Here is a 20,295-nt window from a genome sequence, read left to right as displayed (position 1 = left end):
AATAAGAGAATGTTTCGCCAACATTTCACTGAAACCACAGATGCTGACGACTATCCTTTATAATTATATATAAATTTAGTGTTCATTATTTATATACATATTGTGTTAATGATTTTGTAAAAATGTTAATTTGCATAATTTGAGTATTTTGTACACAAAATACCACAGGTCTACTTTTAATTGAGATTTTGAATGCTTGTATATGATTAAAGGGGCATGAAACCTATATATTTTTTTCATGAGTCAGATAGATCATACAATACGTACCTAGGTATACTTTTCAACAAAGAATACAGAGAGAAAAAAACTAATTGGATAAAAGAAATAAAGTAGAGGTTATTTATAATTGCATGCTCTGTCTGTAAATCGTAAAAATAAAAAAATAATTTCATGTCCCTTTAAGATAATAATTATTCAGAGTATTATACTGCTATATTTAATTTAATTCTCTTTAATTGGAAATAAACATGTCTTATATTCTTCCAGGGCACTTATTTCGAACATCTGGAGATCAGCCGTTCAATCTATCGAGTGCCTTTCCAATGGTCAGTCACCCTATCTTCGGGCTACATGCAGCCAGCTCAGGGCATTCTGAATTTGGTGGTTTGGGGACACTTGGTACACCCACAGCCTTGGCAGCACACCCACAGCTGACACCCTTTCCAGGTAAGTTAATTCAAACTTCAGGTATACCAGAAATACTTCACTTGTGGTCTGTTACCCAATTAATTTATCAACCACAATTTAGCTACTTGAAATTTAGTTGCAGGGATTGATAATGAAAAAAAGTGATGCATCAGATAAGCCTGATTACATTTACATTTTTTTTTAAATTGTTTAAATATAGGAATTAATATTATTAGCTACTCTTTGCTCAAATGTTGCTTCCTTGACCACTTTAATGCGCATAGTATTAAGATCTGTGCGCTCATTACAAGTCTTTTCGTCATGCAGGGGGATCACTGATCAAATGCTGTTTTCGGTGATCCTCCGAAATCCATGCCAGAATCGTTGGTGGCCTAGTGAGTGGCCCTCCCAGGCTTCGTAAGTGGTAACATCACGAAGGGGCTGAACCTGGAGGCACCAGTAGCTGCAAGGGTGCTGGATTGGGGGGAGGTTCTTCAAACCCCTTGATCTCAGCTCAATTAGCAGCTAGAAACCTCCAAGATCCCTGATTTGAAAGAGAGTATTGCCTGCTCTTGATCTTGGAGCAGCACCACACAGCAGATGGTTTCCAAATAAAGTACAAAAAAATGGTGTTTTGCTTGTGAATGTGGCATTATATGTGAAATAAAAAATATCTTGTATGTCTAGAGACCACTAATAAAGTTTATATTTTCTAGTAGACAAGATGAGAGTGCTTTCTGAGCTCATCACACCCCCTCCCTTTGAACTTACCCCAGCATTCCTGTGGCATAGTGGTCCACATAAGCGGGGGAATAAAGAAGCCCCAGGATCTAAGAAGTACCTGAAGCTATACAGAGGTTAAAGTAATGGTAAATCCTAGCATTTTTGAAATGCTAGGATTTACTGGGGGGGGGGGGGGGGGGCTGGAGAGGTGTTAAGTATTCAAACGGCTTCATAAGTCCTAGAAACCCCCAAGACCCACCATTTGAGAATGGTGCTCTTTCAAATGGTGTGTGTCTTGGTGGTATAAAGACATGAAAGATATAAATAGAAATCATTTAAAAAATATAGACATTAATATTTTAACCTCAGGCAGAAAGTTGAAGAAGAGTCTGCCTGTGGTCTTTGATGACCTTAGCAGGTTGTAACTAAGATCCATTGCTGTTCTCACACATAACTAAAGAGAGGTAACTTCAGCTGGGGGAATCGCGTGCAGGGTCTCCTGCTATGAGGTATGTGCAGTTTAAATTTTTCTAGAGAAATGAATATGCTAGAAAATGCTGTTAATACCGTATTTATTTAAGGTAAGCCTGATTACAGTGATTTAATAACGACTAGTATCATGCTTGCTGTAAAGGGTAATATTCTTATTACTTTCTCACATTACTTAAAAATAAAACGTTTGCTGGAAGTGTTTAAAGGTTTTTTTTATACATATTGGTGATAAAACTTTATTGGGGCCCAGTTTTTCCACATGGCTGGCTAGATTTTGCCTAGGGATAGTTTTGTTAGGCCCTCTCACTGTGAATACAGGTTGGGAGGGGCCTATTTTTGCGCCTAAATGCGCATTAGATTTTGCAGCTTGAGACATCCAGTTTCCCTGAAGGAGTCCCCTGAACACTTAGGACCTCTCTAAAGGGTTTTTGTGCCTTCCAAAGTCGTTGTATGGGCAGGTAGGGCCACAGCAGAGCTGTGGCAGTTTGTTGTGACTGTTGAAAAACGTTTATATCGTTTTTTTGATCCGGTTTTGAAACTAAGCGGTTAATCATCCATTTGCAAGTGGGTGCAATGCTCTGTTAGCCTATTATACACACTGTAAAAATTTCGTAACATTTACTGCTTTTTATCACCGTTTTTCAATTTCTGACATTTTTTGTTTCTCTTAAAGGCACAGTACCGTTTTTATTTTTTGCTTGTTTACATTTATCAAAGTGTTTTCCAAGCTTGCTGGTCTCATTGCTAGTCTGTTTAAACATGTCTGACATAGAGGAAACTCCTTGTTCATTATGTTTAGAAGCCATTGTGGAACCCCCTCTTAGAATGTGTACCAAATGTACTGATTTTACTTTAAGTTATAAAGATCATATTCTGTCTTTAAAAGATTTATCACCAGAGGAAACTGACAAGGGGGAAGTTATGCCGACTAACTCGCCCCACGTGTCAGAACCTTTGACTCCCGCTCAAGGGACACCCGCTCAAGAGGCGCCAAGTACATCTAGGTGATTTTTCTGACTCAGGGAAGATGCTTCAACCTGATTCTGATATGTCAACATTTAAATTTAAGCTTGAACACCTCCGCGTGTTGCTCAGGGAGGTTTTAGCTACTCTGGATGACTGTGACACCATTATAGTGCCAGAGAAATTGTGTAGATTGGATAAATACTATGCAGTACCTGTTTACACTGATGTTTTTCCAATACCTAAGAGGTTTTCAGAAATTATTACTAAGGAATGGGATAGACCAGGTGTACCGTTCTCTCCCCCTCCTATTTTTAAGAAAATGTTTCCAATAGATGCCATTACACGAGACTTATGGCAAACGGTCCCTAAGGTGGAGGGAGCAGTTTCTACCCTAGCTATGCGTACAACTATCCCCGTCGAGGACAGTTGTGCTTTACTAGATCCAATGGATAAAAAGTTAGAGGGTTACCTTAAGAAAATGTTTATTCAACAGGGTTTTATTCTCCAGCCTCTTGCATGCATTGCCCCAGTCACTGCTACTGCGGCCTTCTGGTTTGAGTCTCTGGAAGAGGCCTTACAGGTAGAAACCCCATTGGATGATATACTTGACAAGCTTAAAGCACTTAAGCTAGCCAATTCATTTGTTTCTGACGCCGTTGTTCATTTAACTAAACTAACGGCTAAGAACTCAGGTTTTGCTATTCAGGCGCGTAGGGCGCTATGGCTTAAATCCTGGTCAGCTGACGTTACTTCAAAGTCTAAGCTTCTCAACATTCCCTTCAAGGGGCAGACCCTATTCGGGCTGGACTGAAGGAGATCATTTCTGATATTACTGGAAGAAAAGGTCATGCCCTTCCTCAGGATAGGTCTAACAAATTAAGGACCAAACAAACTAATTTTCGTGCCTTTTGAAACATTAAGACGAGCGCGGCATCAACTTCCTCTAATACAAAACAAGAGGGAAATTTTGCCCAGTCCAAGCCGGTCTGGAGACCTAACCAGGCTTGGAACAAAGGTAAACAGGCCAAGAAGCCTGCTGCTGCCTCTAAGACAGCATGAAAGATCGGCCCCCGATCCGGTAACGGATCTAGTAGGGGGCAGACTTTCTCTCTTCGCCCAGGCTTGGGCAAGAGATGTCCAGGATCCCTGGGCGTTGGAAATTGTGTCCCAGGGATATCTTCTGGACTTCAAAGCTTCTTCCCAAAAAGGAAGATTTCACCTTTCACAATTATCTGCAGACCAGATAAAGAGAGAGGCATTCTTACATTGTGTTCAAGACCTCCTAGTTATGGGAGTGATCCGCCCAGTTCCAAAGGAGGAACAGGGGCAAGGCTTCTATTCAAATCTATTTGTGGTTCCCAAGAAAGAGGAAACCTTCAGACCAATCTTAGATCTCAAGATCCTAAACAAATTTCTCAGGGTCCCATCTTTCAAGATGGAGACTATTCGAACCATCCTACCTATGATCCAGGAGGGTCAATACATGACTACCGTGGACTTGAAGGATGCTTATCTTCACATTCCGATACACAAAGATCATCATCGGTTTCTCAGGTTCGCCTTCCTAGACAGGCATTACCAGTTTGTGGCTCTTCCCTTTGAGTTAGCTACGGCACCAAGAATCTTACGAAGGTTCTGGGGTCACTTCTGGCGGTCCTAAGGCCGCGGGGCATAGCAGTAGCCCCTTACTTAGACGACATTCTGATACAGGCGTCGAATTTCCAAATTGCCAAGTCCCATACGGACATTGTTCTGACATTCCTGAGGTCTCATGGGTGGAAAGTGAACGAAAAGAAGAGCTCTCTATCCCGTCTCACAAGAGTTTCCTTCCTGGGAACTCTGATAGATTCTGTAGAAATGAGGATTTACCTGACAGAGGCCAGGTTGTCAAAACTTCTAAATTCCTGCTGTGTTCTTTATTCTACTTCTCGCCCTTCGGTGGCTCAGTGTATGGAAGTAATCGGCTTAATGGTAGCGGCAATGGACATAGTTCAGTTTGCCCGCCTACATCTCAGACCGCTGCAACTCTGCATGCTTAGTCAGTGGAATGGGGATTACACAGATTTGTCCCCTCTACTAAATCTGGATCAAGAGACCAGGGATTCTCTATTCTGGTGGCTATCTTGGGTCCATCTGTCCAAAGGTATGACCTTCCGCAGGCCAGATTGGACAATAGTAACAACAGATGCCAGCCTTCTGGGCTGGGGGGCAGTCTGGAACTCTATGAAGGCTCAGGGGTCGTGGACTCAGGAGGAGGCACTCCTTCCGATAAACATTCTGGAACTAAGAGCTATATTCAATGCTCTTCAGGCTTGGCCTCAGCTAGCGGCATTGAGGTTCATCAGATTTCAGTCAGACAACATCACGACTGTAGCTTACATCAACCATCAAGGGGGAACAAGGAGTTCCCTAGCGATGTTGGAGGTTTCAAAGATAATTCGATGGGCAGAGATTCACTCTTGCCACCTATCAGCTATCCATATCCCAGGAGTAGAGAAGTGGGAGGCAGATTTTCTAAGTCGACAGACTTTTCATTCGGGGGAGTGGGAGCTCCATCCGGAGGTGTTTGCACAGTTGATTCAACGTTGGGGCAAACCAGAACTGGATCTCATGGCGTTTCGCCAGAACGCCAAGCTTCCTTGTTACGGATCCAGGTCCAGGGATCCCAAGGCAGCGCTGATAGATGCTCTAGCAGCGCCTTGGTCCTTCAACCTGGCTTATGTGTTTCCACCGTTTCCTCTGCTCCCTCGTCTGATTGCCAAGGTCAAGCAGGAGAGAGCATCAGTGATTTTGATAGCACCTGCGTGGCCACGCAGGACTTGGTATGCAGATCTGGTGGACATGTCATCCTTTCCACCATGGACTCTGCCTCTGAGACAGGACCTTCTACTTCAGGGTCCTTTCAACCATCCAAATCTAATTTCTCTGCGGCTGACTGCTTGGAGATTGAACGCTTGATTTTATCAAAGCGTGGTTTCTCTGAGTCGGTCATTGATACCTTAATACAGGTGCGAAAGCCTGTCACCAGGAAAATCTATCATTAGATATGGTGTAAATTTCTTCATTGGTGTGAATCCAAGGGTTACTCATGGAGTAAGGTCAGGATTCCTAGGATATTATCTTTTCTCCAAGATGGATTGGAGAAGGGTTTGTCAGCGAGTTCCTTAAAGGGACAGATTTCTGCTCTGTCTATTCTTTTGCACAAACGTCTGGCTGAGGTTCCAGACGTGCAGGCGTTTTGTCAGAATCAAGCCTGTGTTTAAACCTGTTGCTCCGCCTTGGAGTTTAAATTTAGCTCTTAAGGTTCTTCAAGGGATTCCGGTTGAACCTTTGCAGTCCATAGATATTAAGCTCTTATCTTGGAAAGTTCTGTTTTTAGTAGCTATCTCCTCGGCTCGAAGAGTTTCGGAGTTATCTGCTTTACAATGTGATTCCCCTTATCTCATTTTTCATACAGATAAGGTAGTGTTACGTACCAAACCTGGTTTTCTACCTAAGGTGGTATCTAATAAAAATATCAATCAGGAGATTGTTGTACTGTCACTGTGTCCTAATCCTTCTTCAAAGAAGGAACGTCTTTTACACAATCTTGACGTGGTTCGTGCTTTAAAGTTTTATTTACAAGCTACTAAAGATTTTCGTCAAACATCTGCATTGTTTGTTGTCTACTCTGGAAAGAGGAGAGGCCAAAAGGCTTCGGCAACTTCTCTTTCTTTTTGGCTAAGGAGTATAATACGCTTAGCTTATGAGACTGCTGGCCAGCAGCCTCCTGAAAGGATTACAGCTCATTCTACTAGAGCGGTAGCTTCCACATGGGCTTTTAAAAATGAGGCTTCAGTTGAACAGATTTGTAAGGCGGCGACTTGGTCTTCGCTTCATACTTTTTCAAAATTCTATAAATTTTATACTTTTGCTTCTTCGGAGGCTATTTTTGGGAGAAAGGTCTTGCAGGCAGTGGTGCCTCCCGTTTAAGCACCTGCCTTGTCCCTCCCTTCATCCGTGTCCTATAGCTTTGGTATTGGTATCCCACAAGTAATGGATGATCCATGGACTGGATACACCTTACAAGAGAAAACAAAATTTATGCTTATCTGATAAATTTGTTTCTCTTGTGGTGTATCCAGTCCACGGCCCGCCCTGTCATTTTAAGGCAGGTGTGTTTTATTTTTAAACTACAGTCACCACTGCACCCTATAGTTTCTCCTTTCTCTTGCTTGTCTTCGGTTGAATGACTGGGAGTGGCAGTTAGAGGAGGAGCTATATAGACAGCTCTGCTGTGGGTGATCCTCTTGCAGCTTCCTGTTGGGAAGGAGAATATCCCACAAGTAATGGATGATCTATGGACTGGATACACCACAAGAGAAACAAATTTATCAGGGGGGCTGGAGAGGTGTTAAGTATTCAAACGGCTTCATAAGTCCTAGAAACCCCCAAGACCCACCATTTGAGAATGGTGCTCTTTCAAATGGTGTGTGTCTTGGTGGTATAAAGACATGAAAGATATAAATAGAAATCATTTAAAAAATATAGACATTAATATTTTAACCTCAGGCAGAAAGTTGAAGAAGAGTCTGCCTGTGGTCTTTGATGACCTTAGCAGGTTGTAACTAAGATCCATTGCTGTTCTCACACATAACTAAAGAGAGGTAACTTCAGCTGGGGGAATCGCGTGCAGGGTCTCCTGCTATGAGGTATGTGCAGTTTAAATTTTTCTAGAGAAATGAATATGCTAGAAAATGCTGTTAATACCGTATTTATTTAAGGTAAGCCTGATTACAGTGATTTAATAACGACTAGTATCATGCTTGCTGTAAAGGGTAATATTCTTATTACTTTCTCACATTACTTAAAAATAAAACGTTTGCTGGAAGTGTTTAAAGGTTTTTTTTATACATATTGGTGATAAAACTTTATTGGGGCCCAGTTTTTCCACATGGCTGGCTAGATTTTGCCTAGGGATAGTTTTGTTAGGCCCTCTCACTGTGAATACAGGTTGGGAGGGGCCTATTTTTGCACCTAAATGCGCATTAGATTTTGCAGCTTGAGACATCCAGTTTCCCTGAAGGAGTCCCCTGAACACTTAGGACCTCTCTAAAGGGTTTTTGTGCCTTCCAAAGTCGTTGTATGGGCAGGTAGGGCCACAGCAGAGCTGTGGCAGTTTGTTGTGACTGTTGAAAAACGTTTATATCGTTTTTTTGATCCGGTTTTGAAACTAAGCGGTTAATCATCCATTTGCAAGTGGGTGCAATGCTCTGTTAGCCTATTATACACACTGTAAAAATTTCGTAACATTTACTGCTTTTTATCACCGTTTTTCAATTTCTGACATTTTTTGTTTCTCTTAAAGGCACAGTACCGTTTTTATTTTTTGCTTGTTTACATTTATCAAAGTGTTTTCCAAGCTTGCTGGTCTCATTGCTAGTCTGTTTAAACATGTCTGACATAGAGGAAACTCCTTGTTCATTATGTTTAGAAGCCATTGTGGAACCCCCTCTTAGAATGTGTACCAAATGTACTGATTTTACTTTAAGTTATAAAGATCATATTCTGTCTTTAAAAGATTTATCACCAGAGGAAACTGACAAGGGGGAAGTTATGCCGACTAACTCGCCCCACGTGTCAGAACCTTTGACTCCCGCTCAAGGGACACCCGCTCAAGAGGCGCCAAGTACATCTAGGTGATTTTTCTGACTCAGGGAAGATGCTTCAACCTGATTCTGATATGTCAACATTTAAATTTAAGCTTGAACACCTCCGCGTGTTGCTCAGGGAGGTTTTAGCTACTCTGGATGACTGTGACACCATTATAGTGCCAGAGAAATTGTGTAGATTGGATAAATACTATGCAGTACCTGTTTACACTGATGTTTTTCCAATACCTAAGAGGTTTTCAGAAATTATTACTAAGGAATGGGATAGACCAGGTGTACCGTTCTCTCCCCCTCCTATTTTTAAGAAAATGTTTCCAATAGATGCCATTACACGAGACTTATGGCAAACGGTCCCTAAGGTGGAGGGAGCAGTTTCTACCCTAGCTATGCGTACAACTATCCCCGTCGAGGACAGTTGTGCTTTACTAGATCCAATGGATAAAAAGTTAGAGGGTTACCTTAAGAAAATGTTTATTCAACAGGGTTTTATTCTCCAGCCTCTTGCATGCATTGCCCCAGTCACTGCTACTGCGGCCTTCTGGTTTGAGTCTCTGGAAGAGGCCTTACAGGTAGAAACCCCATTGGATGATATACTTGACAAGCTTAAAGCGCTTAAGCTAGCCAATTCATTTGTTTCTGACGCCGTTGTTCATTTAACTAAACTAACGGCTAAGAACTCAGGTTTTGCTATTCAGGCGCGTAGGGCGCTATGGCTTAAATCCTGGTCAGCTGACGTTACTTCAAAGTCTAAGCTTCTCAACATTCCCTTCAAGGGGCAGACCCTATTCGGGCTGGACTGAAGGAGATCATTTCTGATATTACTGGAAGAGAAGGTCATGCCCTTCCTCAGGATAGGTCTAACAAATTAAGGACCAAACAAACTAATTTTCGTGCCTTTTGAAACATTAAGACGAGCGCGGCATCAACTTCCTCTAATACAAAACAAGAGGGAAATTTTGCCCAGTCCAAGCCGGTCTGGAGACCTAACCAGGCTTGGAACAAAGGTAAACAGGCCAAGAAGCTTGCTGCTGCCTCTAAGACAGCATGAAAGATCGGCCCCCGATCCGGTAACGGATCTAGTAGGGGGCAGACTTTCTCTCTTCGCCCAGGCTTGGGCAAGAGATGTCCAGGATCCCTGGGCGTTGGAAATTGTGTCCCAGGGATATCTTCTGGACTTCAAAGCTTCTTCCCAAAAAGGAAGATTTCACCTTTCACAATTATCTGCAGACCAGATAAAGAGAGAGGCATTCTTACATTGTGTTCAAGACCTCCTAGTTATGGGAGTGATCCGCCCAGTTCCAAAGGAGGAACAGGGGCAAGGCTTCTATTCAAATCTATTTGTGGTTCCCAAGAAAGAGGAAACCTTCAGACCAATCTTAGATCTCAAGATCCTAAACAAATTTCTCAGGGTCCCATCTTTCAAGATGGAGACTATTCGAACCATCCTACCTATGATCCAGGAGGGTCAATACATGACTACCGTGGACTTGAAGGATGCTTATCTTCACATTCCGATACACAAAGATCATCATCGGTTTCTCAGGTTCGCCTTCCTAGACAGGCATTACCAGTTTGTGGCTCTTCCCTTTGAGTTAGCTACGGCACCAAGAATCTTACGAAGGTTCTGGGGTCACTTCTGGCGGTCCTAAGGCCGCGGGGCATAGCAGTAGCCCCTTACTTAGACGACATTCTGATACAGGCGTCGAATTTCCAAATTGCCAAGTCCCATACGGACATTGTTCTGACATTCCTGAGGTCTCATGGGTGGAAAGTGAACGAAAAGAAGAGCTCTCTATCCCGTCTCACAAGAGTTTCCTTCCTGGGAACTCTGATAGATTCTGTAGAAATGAGGATTTACCTGACAGAGGCCAGGTTGTCAAAACTTCTAAATTCCTGCTGTGTTCTTTATTCTACTTCTCGCCCTTCGGTGGCTCAGTGTATGGAAGTAATCGGCTTAATGGTAGCGGCAATGGACATAGTTCCGTTTGCCCGCCTACATCTCAGACCGCTGCAACTCTGCATGCTTAGTCAGTGGAATGGGGATTACACAGATTTGTCCCCTCTACTAAATCTGGATCAAGAGACCAGGGATTCTCTATTCTGGTGGCTATCTTGGGTCCATCTGTCCAAAGGTATGACCTTCCGCAGGCCAGATTGGACAATAGTAACAACAGATGCCAGCCTTCTGGGCTGGGGGGCAGTCTGGAACTCTATGAAGGCTCAGGGGTCGTGGACTCAGGAGGAGGCACTCCTTCCGATAAACATTCTGGAACTAAGAGCTATATTCAATGCTCTTCAGGCTTGGCCTCAGCTAGCGGCATTGAGGTTCATCAGATTTCAGTCAGACAACATCACGACTGTAGCTTACATCAACCATCAAGGGGGAACAAGGAGTTCCCTAGCGATGTTGGAGGTTTCAAAGATAATTCGATGGGCAGAGATTCACTCTTGCCACCTATCAGCTATCCATATCCCAGGAGTAGAGAAGTGGGAGGCAGATTTTCTAAGTCGACAGACTTTTCATTCGGGGGAGTGGGAGCTCCATCCGGAGGTGTTTGCACAGTTGATTCAACGTTGGGGCAAACCAGAACTGGATCTCATGGCGTTTCGCCAGAACGCCAAGCTTCCTTGTTACGGATCCAGGTCCAGGGATCCCAAGGCAGCGCTGATAGATGCTCTAGCAGCGCCTTGGTCCTTCAACCTGGCTTATGTGTTTCCACCGTTTCCTCTGCTCCCTCGTCTGATTGCCAAGGTCAAGCAGGAGAGAGCATCAGTGATTTTGATAGCACCTGCGTGGCCACGCAGGACTTGGTATGCAGATCTGGTGGACATGTCATCCTTTCCACCATGGACTCTGCCTCTGAGACAGGACCTTCTACTTCAGGGTCCTTTCAACCATCCAAATCTAATTTCTCTGCGGCTGACTGCTTGGAGATTGAACGCTTGATTTTATCAAAGCGTGGTTTCTCTGAGTCGGTCATTGATACCTTAATACAGGTGCGAAAGCCTGTCACCAGGAAAATCTATCATTAGATATGGTGTAAATTTCTTCATTGGTGTGAATCCAAGGGTTACTCATGGAGTAAGGTCAGGATTCCTAGGATATTATCTTTTCTCCAAGATGGATTGGAGAAGGGTTTGTCAGCGAGTTCCTTAAAGGGACAGATTTCTGCTCTGTCTATTCTTTTGCACAAACGTCTGGCTGAGGTTCCAGACGTGCAGGCGTTTTGTCAGAATCAAGCCTGTGTTTAAACCTGTTGCTCCGCCTTGGAGTTTAAATTTAGCTCTTAAGGTTCTTCAAGGGATTCCGGTTGAACCTTTGCAGTCCATAGATATTAAGCTCTTATCTTGGAAAGTTCTGTTTTTAGTAGCTATCTCCTCGGCTCGAAGAGTTTCGGAGTTATCTGCTTTACAATGTGATTCCCCTTATCTCATTTTTCATACAGATAAGGTAGTGTTACGTACCAAACCTGGTTTTCTACCTAAGGTGGTATCTAATAAAAATATCAATCAGGAGATTGTTGTACTGTCACTGTGTCCTAATCCTTCTTCAAAGAAGGAACGTCTTTTACACAATCTTGACGTGGTTCGTGCTTTAAAGTTTTATTTACAAGCTACTAAAGATTTTCGTCAAACATCTGCATTGTTTGTTGTCTACTCTGGAAAGAGGAGAGGCCAAAAGGCTTCGGCAACTTCTCTTTCTTTTTGGCTAAGGAGTATAATACGCTTAGCTTATGAGACTGCTGGCCAGCAGCCTCCTGAAAGGATTACAGCTCATTCTACTAGAGCGGTAGCTTCCACATGGGCTTTTAAAAATGAGGCTTCAGTTGAACAGATTTGTAAGGCGGCGACTTGGTCTTCGCTTCATACTTTTTCAAAATTCTATAAATTTTATACTTTTGCTTCTTCGGAGGCTATTTTTGGGAGAAAGGTCTTGCAGGCAGTGGTGCCTCCCGTTTAAGCACCTGCCTTGTCCCTCCCTTCATCCGTGTCCTATAGCTTTGGTATTGGTATCCCACAAGTAATGGATGATCCATGGACTGGATACACCTTACAAGAGAAAACAAAATTTATGCTTACCTGATAAATTTGTTTCTCTTGTGGTGTATCCAGTCCACGGCCCGCCCTGTCATTTTAAGGCAGGTGTGTTTTATTTTTAAACTACAGTCACCACTGCACCCTATAGTTTCTCCTTTCTCTTGCTTGTCTTCGGTTGAATGACTGGGAGTGGCAGTTAGAGGAGGAGCTATATAGACAGCTCTGCTGTGGGTGATCCTCTTGCAGCTTCCTGTTGGGAAGGAGAATATCCCACAAGTAATGGATGATCTATGGACTGGATACACCACAAGAGAAACAAATTTATCAGGTAAGCATAAATTTTGTTTTTTATTAAAAAAAAAAAAAAAAAAGTCTCACTTTTTTGTTGCAGGTTTTTCACATGTCATGATATATACATAAAACAAGATAGAAATAAGGCAGACTGGTCTCACGCGTTTCGGCTTTGAGCCGTAATCATAGACCTGACATAGCAAACCTCAATCTACTTTAAAAAGCACCTGCTTTGCAGCCATTGGACAATAATTAATTACATGCAAATTCATTAAAGTGCATCTACCCCTATTATAACTACACACAATTCACACTTGATCCCTATACTAGCTATTATACTTTTAACATGCTATACAAATAGTGTCTATAAGTAGGTAAGTGCAGCTTAGCATTGGTAGTCAGCTGTTATTATCAGAAAGCGAGTCTGGTCCACTGGACATGTTCAACAGTCAAAAGATCCCACATTTTAATTTTATCTCTTTCTTTTTAATCTCTTTCACTCTTTCTTATCAATTGAAAATAAATCCATAAAATCTCCTGTACTGCTAAACTATAATATCTTCTTTTTGCAATTAGTTTTTTAATAAAACCATTTTGTCTTGAAAATATAAGACAACTATTAGTATGGTGTGAATATATAATCATAGTTTGGATTGGTCTTTTCTATAGCAACTCTGTCCTGAGACTGCTAGACATAGACATTTGGTCTGTAGCTAAATTCACATTAATTATTGTTAAAGGTGCATTACATGATATAAAAGAAACATCTGCTGGACCCCGTATTCAAAATACTTATAAGAATTTTAATATAGATTTTGGTCTCAGTAGCAATCTATGGACTGTTACTTGTATATCTATTGAGCAGCAACATCTAGCTAAATGACATTTGGATGGTGATGTTAACCTGTTTACTGCATCAATCTAAGCAAGGCGAGTACAAGAAATCACTTCCAACTTGGGAAAATTCAGATGACTACCCAAACTATAAACTATGTTTATATTTAGTGATGTTAGTGTTTTGAGATGAACAATATTGTTCCTGATGCCCAAGAGAAGCTGTATTATTAATTCCTTAGTGAGAAGTTATTTTTATTTAATAAGTAATAAAAAATAAAAAAAACTTCTTTATATTGTGTTATTCAGCTACCTCATAGGGCATATTACTCTGTGCCGTGTGTACCCCAGAGCTTTTATACACAATCTCAAAAGCTATCAAATCTCCATCTGGTGTTTTTTGCTTATTTTACCTTCTATGGAGAAAATGATTGTTACTTATTACTGTAGTTCTCCAAAGACACTTTGAATCATCAGGTACATACAGTTCTTTAGGGAGCTATTGTATGCACTGCAGTCTATTGTTTTACTGGCCTAGATTGTCTGCCCTGGTGAAGTAATGGAGCTGAAGACATACTGCATAAAAAAAATAATCCATTAGATTAACTGATCAACAAGAATTTTGGGAGCTGATCATGTAATGTGTGAAACCCTAAATGTCAGATTTTAGCTGTCCACCTTGTAAGGATATGCATACAAAAATACCCTGGCTCCGTTACTGCACCACTAACCACAATTGTGTCTTTTGCGATAATGATTCAACAAAAAATACATTAATCTTTATATTTGCACTTCTCATAATGGCCATCCAGTGATAAACAAAGTCTGTCCCTTATCTCATTGGTTGCCTGACTTTCATTTTCAATTTTACAGTTATAAATATGTGTATCTGTTAGCAGGGCCAGGCTAGGAATAAAAAGCAGCCCTGGAAAAATTGAAAACCATATATAGACAGCAAATGACATACACACATTTATATATACATACACCATATATTTATATGTTTGTGTGTGTAATCGAATGTATGCTTACATATACATCTATATTATAATTGTATTAATTTTACACAAACATATATGTGTGTGTGTATATATACAGTGTATATATGTATATATATATATATATATATATATATATATATATATATATATATACACAGTGTATATATATATATATATATATATATATATATATATATATATATACAAAACACGGAAGGGAACTGCACTCTCATACCGGACCGGGTACACATCCTATGACCCTGCAACATGCTCAGCCCTGGGTGCCACTGGCACTCACAGGAAGCTGTGCTGTCCCCAGAGCCACAAGCAGTTAACCCCAGACAGGTCTGGGTGCAAGAACCATAGGGAAAATTACAAAACAAATTAATACAACACACAGAGAAAACCCAGCACTCACTTACAAGCTCTCAGCTAAGATTTAAAAGCTTTCCATTTTTGCTTTTAAATCTTAGCTGAGAGCTTGTAAGTGAGTGCTGGGTTTTCTCTGTGTGTTGTGTATATATATATATATATACATACACAGTATATATATATATATATATATATATATATATATACACATACACATAGATAGATAAATATGTGTGTGTGTGCAAGTTGTGACATTAAGGTGCAGGAGATGGAGTGGGTAAAACAAAGCTGTAGTCCCTTGTATGAGGGGCCAAATAACACAGACACATTGTTTATTGGTGGAACTTTCCCCTTATTTTGTAACGAGCTAGTCCCACTTGCTGAGGACCACCAGGAAATCTCCTGATAGGCCAATAGGGGCTTGTCTGTTACTGATTTCTTTTTACAAATGCTGACTGCCTTGTATGCTTCATAAATGTAATCCAATATATTATTGTTAGATCGTTTTTTTTTTTTTTTTTATCACAGTAGAATGTCCCTTTGAAGGAACATTAAACCCAATTTCTCTTGTTTAGTGTATCCAGTCCACGGATCATCCATTACTTGTGGGATATTCTCCTTCCCAACAGGAAGTTGCAAGAGGATCACCCACAGCAGAGCTGCTATATAGCTCCTCCCCTAACTGTCATATCGAGTCATTCTCTTGCAAGCCTCAACCAAGATGGAGGTCGTAAGAGGAGTGTGGTGTTTTATACTTAGTTTATTCTTAAATCAAAAGTTTGTTATTTTTAAATGGTGCCGGAGTGTACTGTTTATCTCAGGCAGTATTTAGAAGAAGAATCTGCCTGCGTTTTCTATGATCTTAGCAGAAGTAACTAAGATCCATGGCTGTTCTCACATATTCTGAGGAGTGAGGTAACTTCAGAGAGGGAATGGCGTGCAAGTTTTCCTGCAATAAGGTATGTGCAGTTAATATTTTTCTAGGGATGGAATTTGCTAGAAAATGCTGCTGATACTGAACTAATGTAAGTAAAGCCTTAAATGCAGTGATAGCTACTGGTATCAGGCTTATTAATAGAGATGCATACTCTTATAAAAGTGTAATATAAAACGTTTGCTGGCATGTTTAATCGTTTTTATATGTATTTGGTGATAAAACTTATTGGGGCCTAGTTTTTTTCCACATGGCTGGCTTGAATTTTGCCTAGAAACAGTTTCCTTAGGCTTTCCACTGTTGTAATATGAGTGGGAGGGGCCTATTTTGCCATTTTTTTGCACAGCAAAAATTACAGACACAGACATCCAGCTTCTTCCTGCATGATACAGGACATCTCTGGAGGGCTCAAAATGCTTCAAAGTCGTTTTTGAGGGAGGTAAGAAGCCACAGTAGAGCTGTGGCAGTTGTTGTGACTGTTTGAAAAACAAACAAACAAAAAAAAAACGTTTTTGTCTGTTATTATTCTGTTTTGGGTATTAAGGGGTTAATCATCCATTTGCAAGTGGGTGCAATGCTCTGCTAACTTGTTACATACACTGTAAAAATTTCGTTAGTGTAACTGCCTTTTTTCACTGTTATTTAAAATTTTGACAAAATTTGTGTTTCTTAAAGGTGCAGTAATGTTTTTTATATTGCTTGTAAACTTGTTTAAAGTGTTTTCCAAGCTTGCTAGTCTCATTGCTAGTCTGTTTAAACATGTCTGACACAGAGGAACCTACTTGTTCATTATGTTTGAAAGCCATGGTGGAGCCCCATAGGAGAATGTGTACTAAATGTATTGATTTCACCTTAAACAGTAAAGATCAGTCTTTAACTATAAAAGAAATATCACCAGAGGGTTCTGTCGAGGGGGAAGTTATGCCGACTAACTCTCCCCACGTGTCAGACCCTTCGCCTCCCGCTCAGGGGACGCACGCTAATATGGCGCCAATTACATCAGGGACGCCCATAGCGATTACCTTGCAGGACATGGCTGCAATCATGAATAATACCCTGTCAGAGGTATTATCCAGGTTGCCTGAATTAAGAGGCAAGCGCGATTGCTCTGGGGTTAGGAGAAATACAGAGCGCGCAGATGCTGTAAGGGCCATGTCTGATACTGCGTCACAATATGCAGATCATGAGGACGGAGAGCTTCAGTCTGTGGGTGACATCTCTGATTCGGGGAAACCTGATTCAGAGATTTCTAATTTTAAATTTAAGCTTGAGAACCTCCGTGTGTTGCTTGGGGAGGTATTAGCTGCTCTGAATGACTGTAACACAGTTGCAGTACCAGAGAAATTGTGTAGGCTGGATAAATACTATGCGGTACCGGTGTGTACTGATGTTTTTCCTATACCTAAAAGGCTTACAGAAATTATTAGCAAGGAGTGGGATAGACCGGGTGTGCCTTTTTTCCCCACCTCCTATATTTAGAAAAATGTTTCCAATAGACGCCACTACACGGGACTTATGGCAGACGGTCCCTAAGGTGGAGGGAGCAGTTTCTACTTTAGCAAAGCGTACTACTATCCCGGTTGAGGACAGTTGTGCTTTTTCAGATCCAATGGATAAAAAATTGGAGGGTTACCTTAAGAAAATGTTTATTCAACAAGGTTTTATTTTACAGCCCCTTGCATGCATTGCGCCTGTCACGGCCGCAGCGGCATTCTGGTTTGAGGCCCTGGAAGAGGCCATCCATACAGCTCCATTGACTGAAATTGACAAGCTTAGAACACTTAAGCTAGCTAACTCATTTGTTTCTGATGCCATTGTTCATTTGACTAAACTAACGGCTAAGAATTCCGGATTCGCCATCCAAGCGCGTAGGGGGCTATGGCTTAAATCCTGGTCAGCTGACGTGACTTCGAAGTCTAAATTACTCAACATTCCTTTTAAGGGGCAGACCTTATTCAGGCCTGGTTTGAAGGAAATTATTGCTGACATTATTGGAGGTAAGGGTCACACCCTTCCTCAGGACAGGGCCAAAGCAAAGGCCAAACAGTCTAATTTTTGTGCCTTTCGAAATTTCAAGGCAGGTGCAGCATCAACTTCCTCCACTTCAAAACAAGAGGGAACTTTTGCTCAATCTAAGCAGGCCTGGAAACCTAACCAGTCCTGGAACAAAGGCAAGCAGGCCAGAAAGCCTGCTGCTGCCTCTAAGACAGCATGAAGGAACGGCCCCCTATCCGGCGACGGATCTAGTAGGGGGCAGACTTTCTCTCTTCGCCCATGCGTGGGCAAGAGATGTTCAGGATCCCTGGGCGTTGGAGATCATATCTCAGGGATATCTTCTGGACTTCAAAGCTTCCCCTCCACAAGGGAGATTTCATCTTTCAAGGCTATCTGCAAATCAGATAAAGAAAGAGGCATTCCTATGCTGTGTGCAAGACCTCCTAGTTATGGGAGTGATCCATCCAGTTCCGCGGACGGAACAAGGACAGGGTTTTTATTCGAATCTGTTTGTGGTTCCCAAAAAAGAGGGAACCTTCAGACCAATTTTGGATCTAAAGATCTTAAACAAATTCCTCAGAGTTCCATCTTTCAAAATGGAAACTATTCGGACCATCCTACCCATGATCCAAGAAGGTCAGTACATGACCACAGTGGACTTAAAGAATGCCTACCTTCACATACCGATTCACAAAGATCATCATCGGTTTCTAAGGTTTGCCTTTCTAGACAGGCATTACCAATTTGTAGCTCTTCCCTTCAGGTTGGCTACAGCCCCGAGAATCTTTAAAAAGGTTCTGGGCTCACTTCTGGCGGTTCTAAGGCCACGAGGCATAGCGGTGGCTCCGTATCTAGACGACATCCTGATACAGGCGTCAAGCTTTAAAGTTGCCAAGTCTCATACACAGATAGTTCTGGCATTTCTGAGGTCGCACGGGTGGAAAGTGAACGAGGAAAAGAGTTCTCTATCCCCACTCACAAGAGTCTCCTTCTTAGGGACTCTTATAGATTCTGTAGAAATGAAAATTTACCTGACGGAGTCCAGGTTATCAAAACTTCTAAATGCTTGCCGTGTTCTTCACTCCATTCCTACCTTAATTCCGATTGGCTGATAGAATCCTATCAGCCAATCGGAATTCGAGGGACGCCATCTTGGATGACGTCATTTAAAGGAACCGTCATTCGGCGAGTAGGCGTCGGTTGAAGAGTTTGGATCCGCGTCGGTTGGAAAGAAGATGGCTCCATCCGGGGGAGTGGGAACTCCATCCGGAGGTGTTTGCTCAGTTGATTCATCGTTGGGGCAAACCAGAGTTGGATCTCATGGCGTCTCGCCAGAACGCCAAGCTTCCTTGTTACGGATCCAGGTCCAGGGACCCAGAAGCGTCGCTGATAGATGCTCTAGCAGCGCCTTGGTTCTTCAACCTGGCTTATGTGTTTCCACCGTTTCCTCTGCTCCCTCGACTGATTGCCAAAATCAAACAGGAGAGAGCATTGGTGATTCTGATAGCACCTGCGTGGCCACGCAGGACTTGGTATGCAGACCTAGTGGACATGTCATCCTTTCCACCATGGACTCTGCCTCTAAGACAGGACCTTCTGATACAAGGTCCTTTCAATCATCCAAATCTAATTTCTCTGAGACTGACTGCATGGAGATTGAACGCTTGATTCTATCAAAGCGTGGCTTCTCCGAGTCAGTCATTGATACTTTAATACAGGCACGAAAGCCTGTTACCAGGAAAATCTACCACAAGATATGGAGTAAATATCTTTATTGGTGTGAATCCAAGAATTACTCATGGAGTAAGGTTAGGATTCCTAGAATATTGTCTTTTCTCCAAGAGGGCTTGGACAAAGGATTATGAGCTAGTTCCTTAAAGGGACAGATTTCTGCTCTGTCTATTCTTTTGCACAAGCGTCTGGCAGAGGTTCCAGACGTCCAGGCATTTTGCCAGGCTTTGGTTAGAATTAAGCCTGTGTTTAAACCTGTTGCTCCCCCGTGAAGCTTAAACTTGGTTCTTGGAAAGTTCTGTTTTTGATGGCTATTTCCTCGGCTCGGAGAGTCTCTGAGCTATCTGCCTTACAATGTGATTCTCCTTATCTGATTTTTCATGCAGATAAGGTAGTTCTGCGTACCAAACCTGGGTTTTTACCTAAGGTGGTTTCTAACAAGAATATCAATCAAGAGATTGTTGTTCCATCGTTGTGCCCTAATCCTTCTTCAAAGAAGGAACGTCTTTTACATAATCTGGACGTAGTCCGTGCCTTGAAGTTTTACTTACAAGCTACTAAGGATTTTCGTCAAACATCTTCCCTGTTTGTCGTTTATTTTGGACAGAGGAGAGGTCAAAAAGCTTCGGCAACCTCTCTT

General features: G+C 41.9%; 1 protein-coding gene across 9 annotated transcripts in view; it reads left to right on the top strand.

The window, feature by feature from the left end:
- BAZ2B (bromodomain adjacent to zinc finger domain 2B) overlaps positions 1 to 20,295 on the top strand; it is an 842,173-nt gene that overhangs the window by 536,875 nt on the left and 285,003 nt on the right. For all 9 annotated transcript variants that reach the window (XM_053698336.1, XM_053698337.1, XM_053698343.1 and 6 more), the window contains one exon: positions 487 to 666. In XM_053698336.1, coding sequence (XP_053554311.1) covers positions 487 to 666 — 180 coding nt within the window. The remainder of the gene's footprint in view (positions 1 to 486; positions 667 to 20,295) is intronic.

This window comes from Bombina bombina, chromosome 1 (genome assembly GCF_027579735.1).
Source record: "Bombina bombina isolate aBomBom1 chromosome 1, aBomBom1.pri, whole genome shotgun sequence".
NCBI classification, from domain to species: Eukaryota; Metazoa; Chordata; class Amphibia; order Anura; family Bombinatoridae; genus Bombina; species Bombina bombina.
This window is presented reverse-complemented; position numbering and strand designations above follow the sequence as displayed.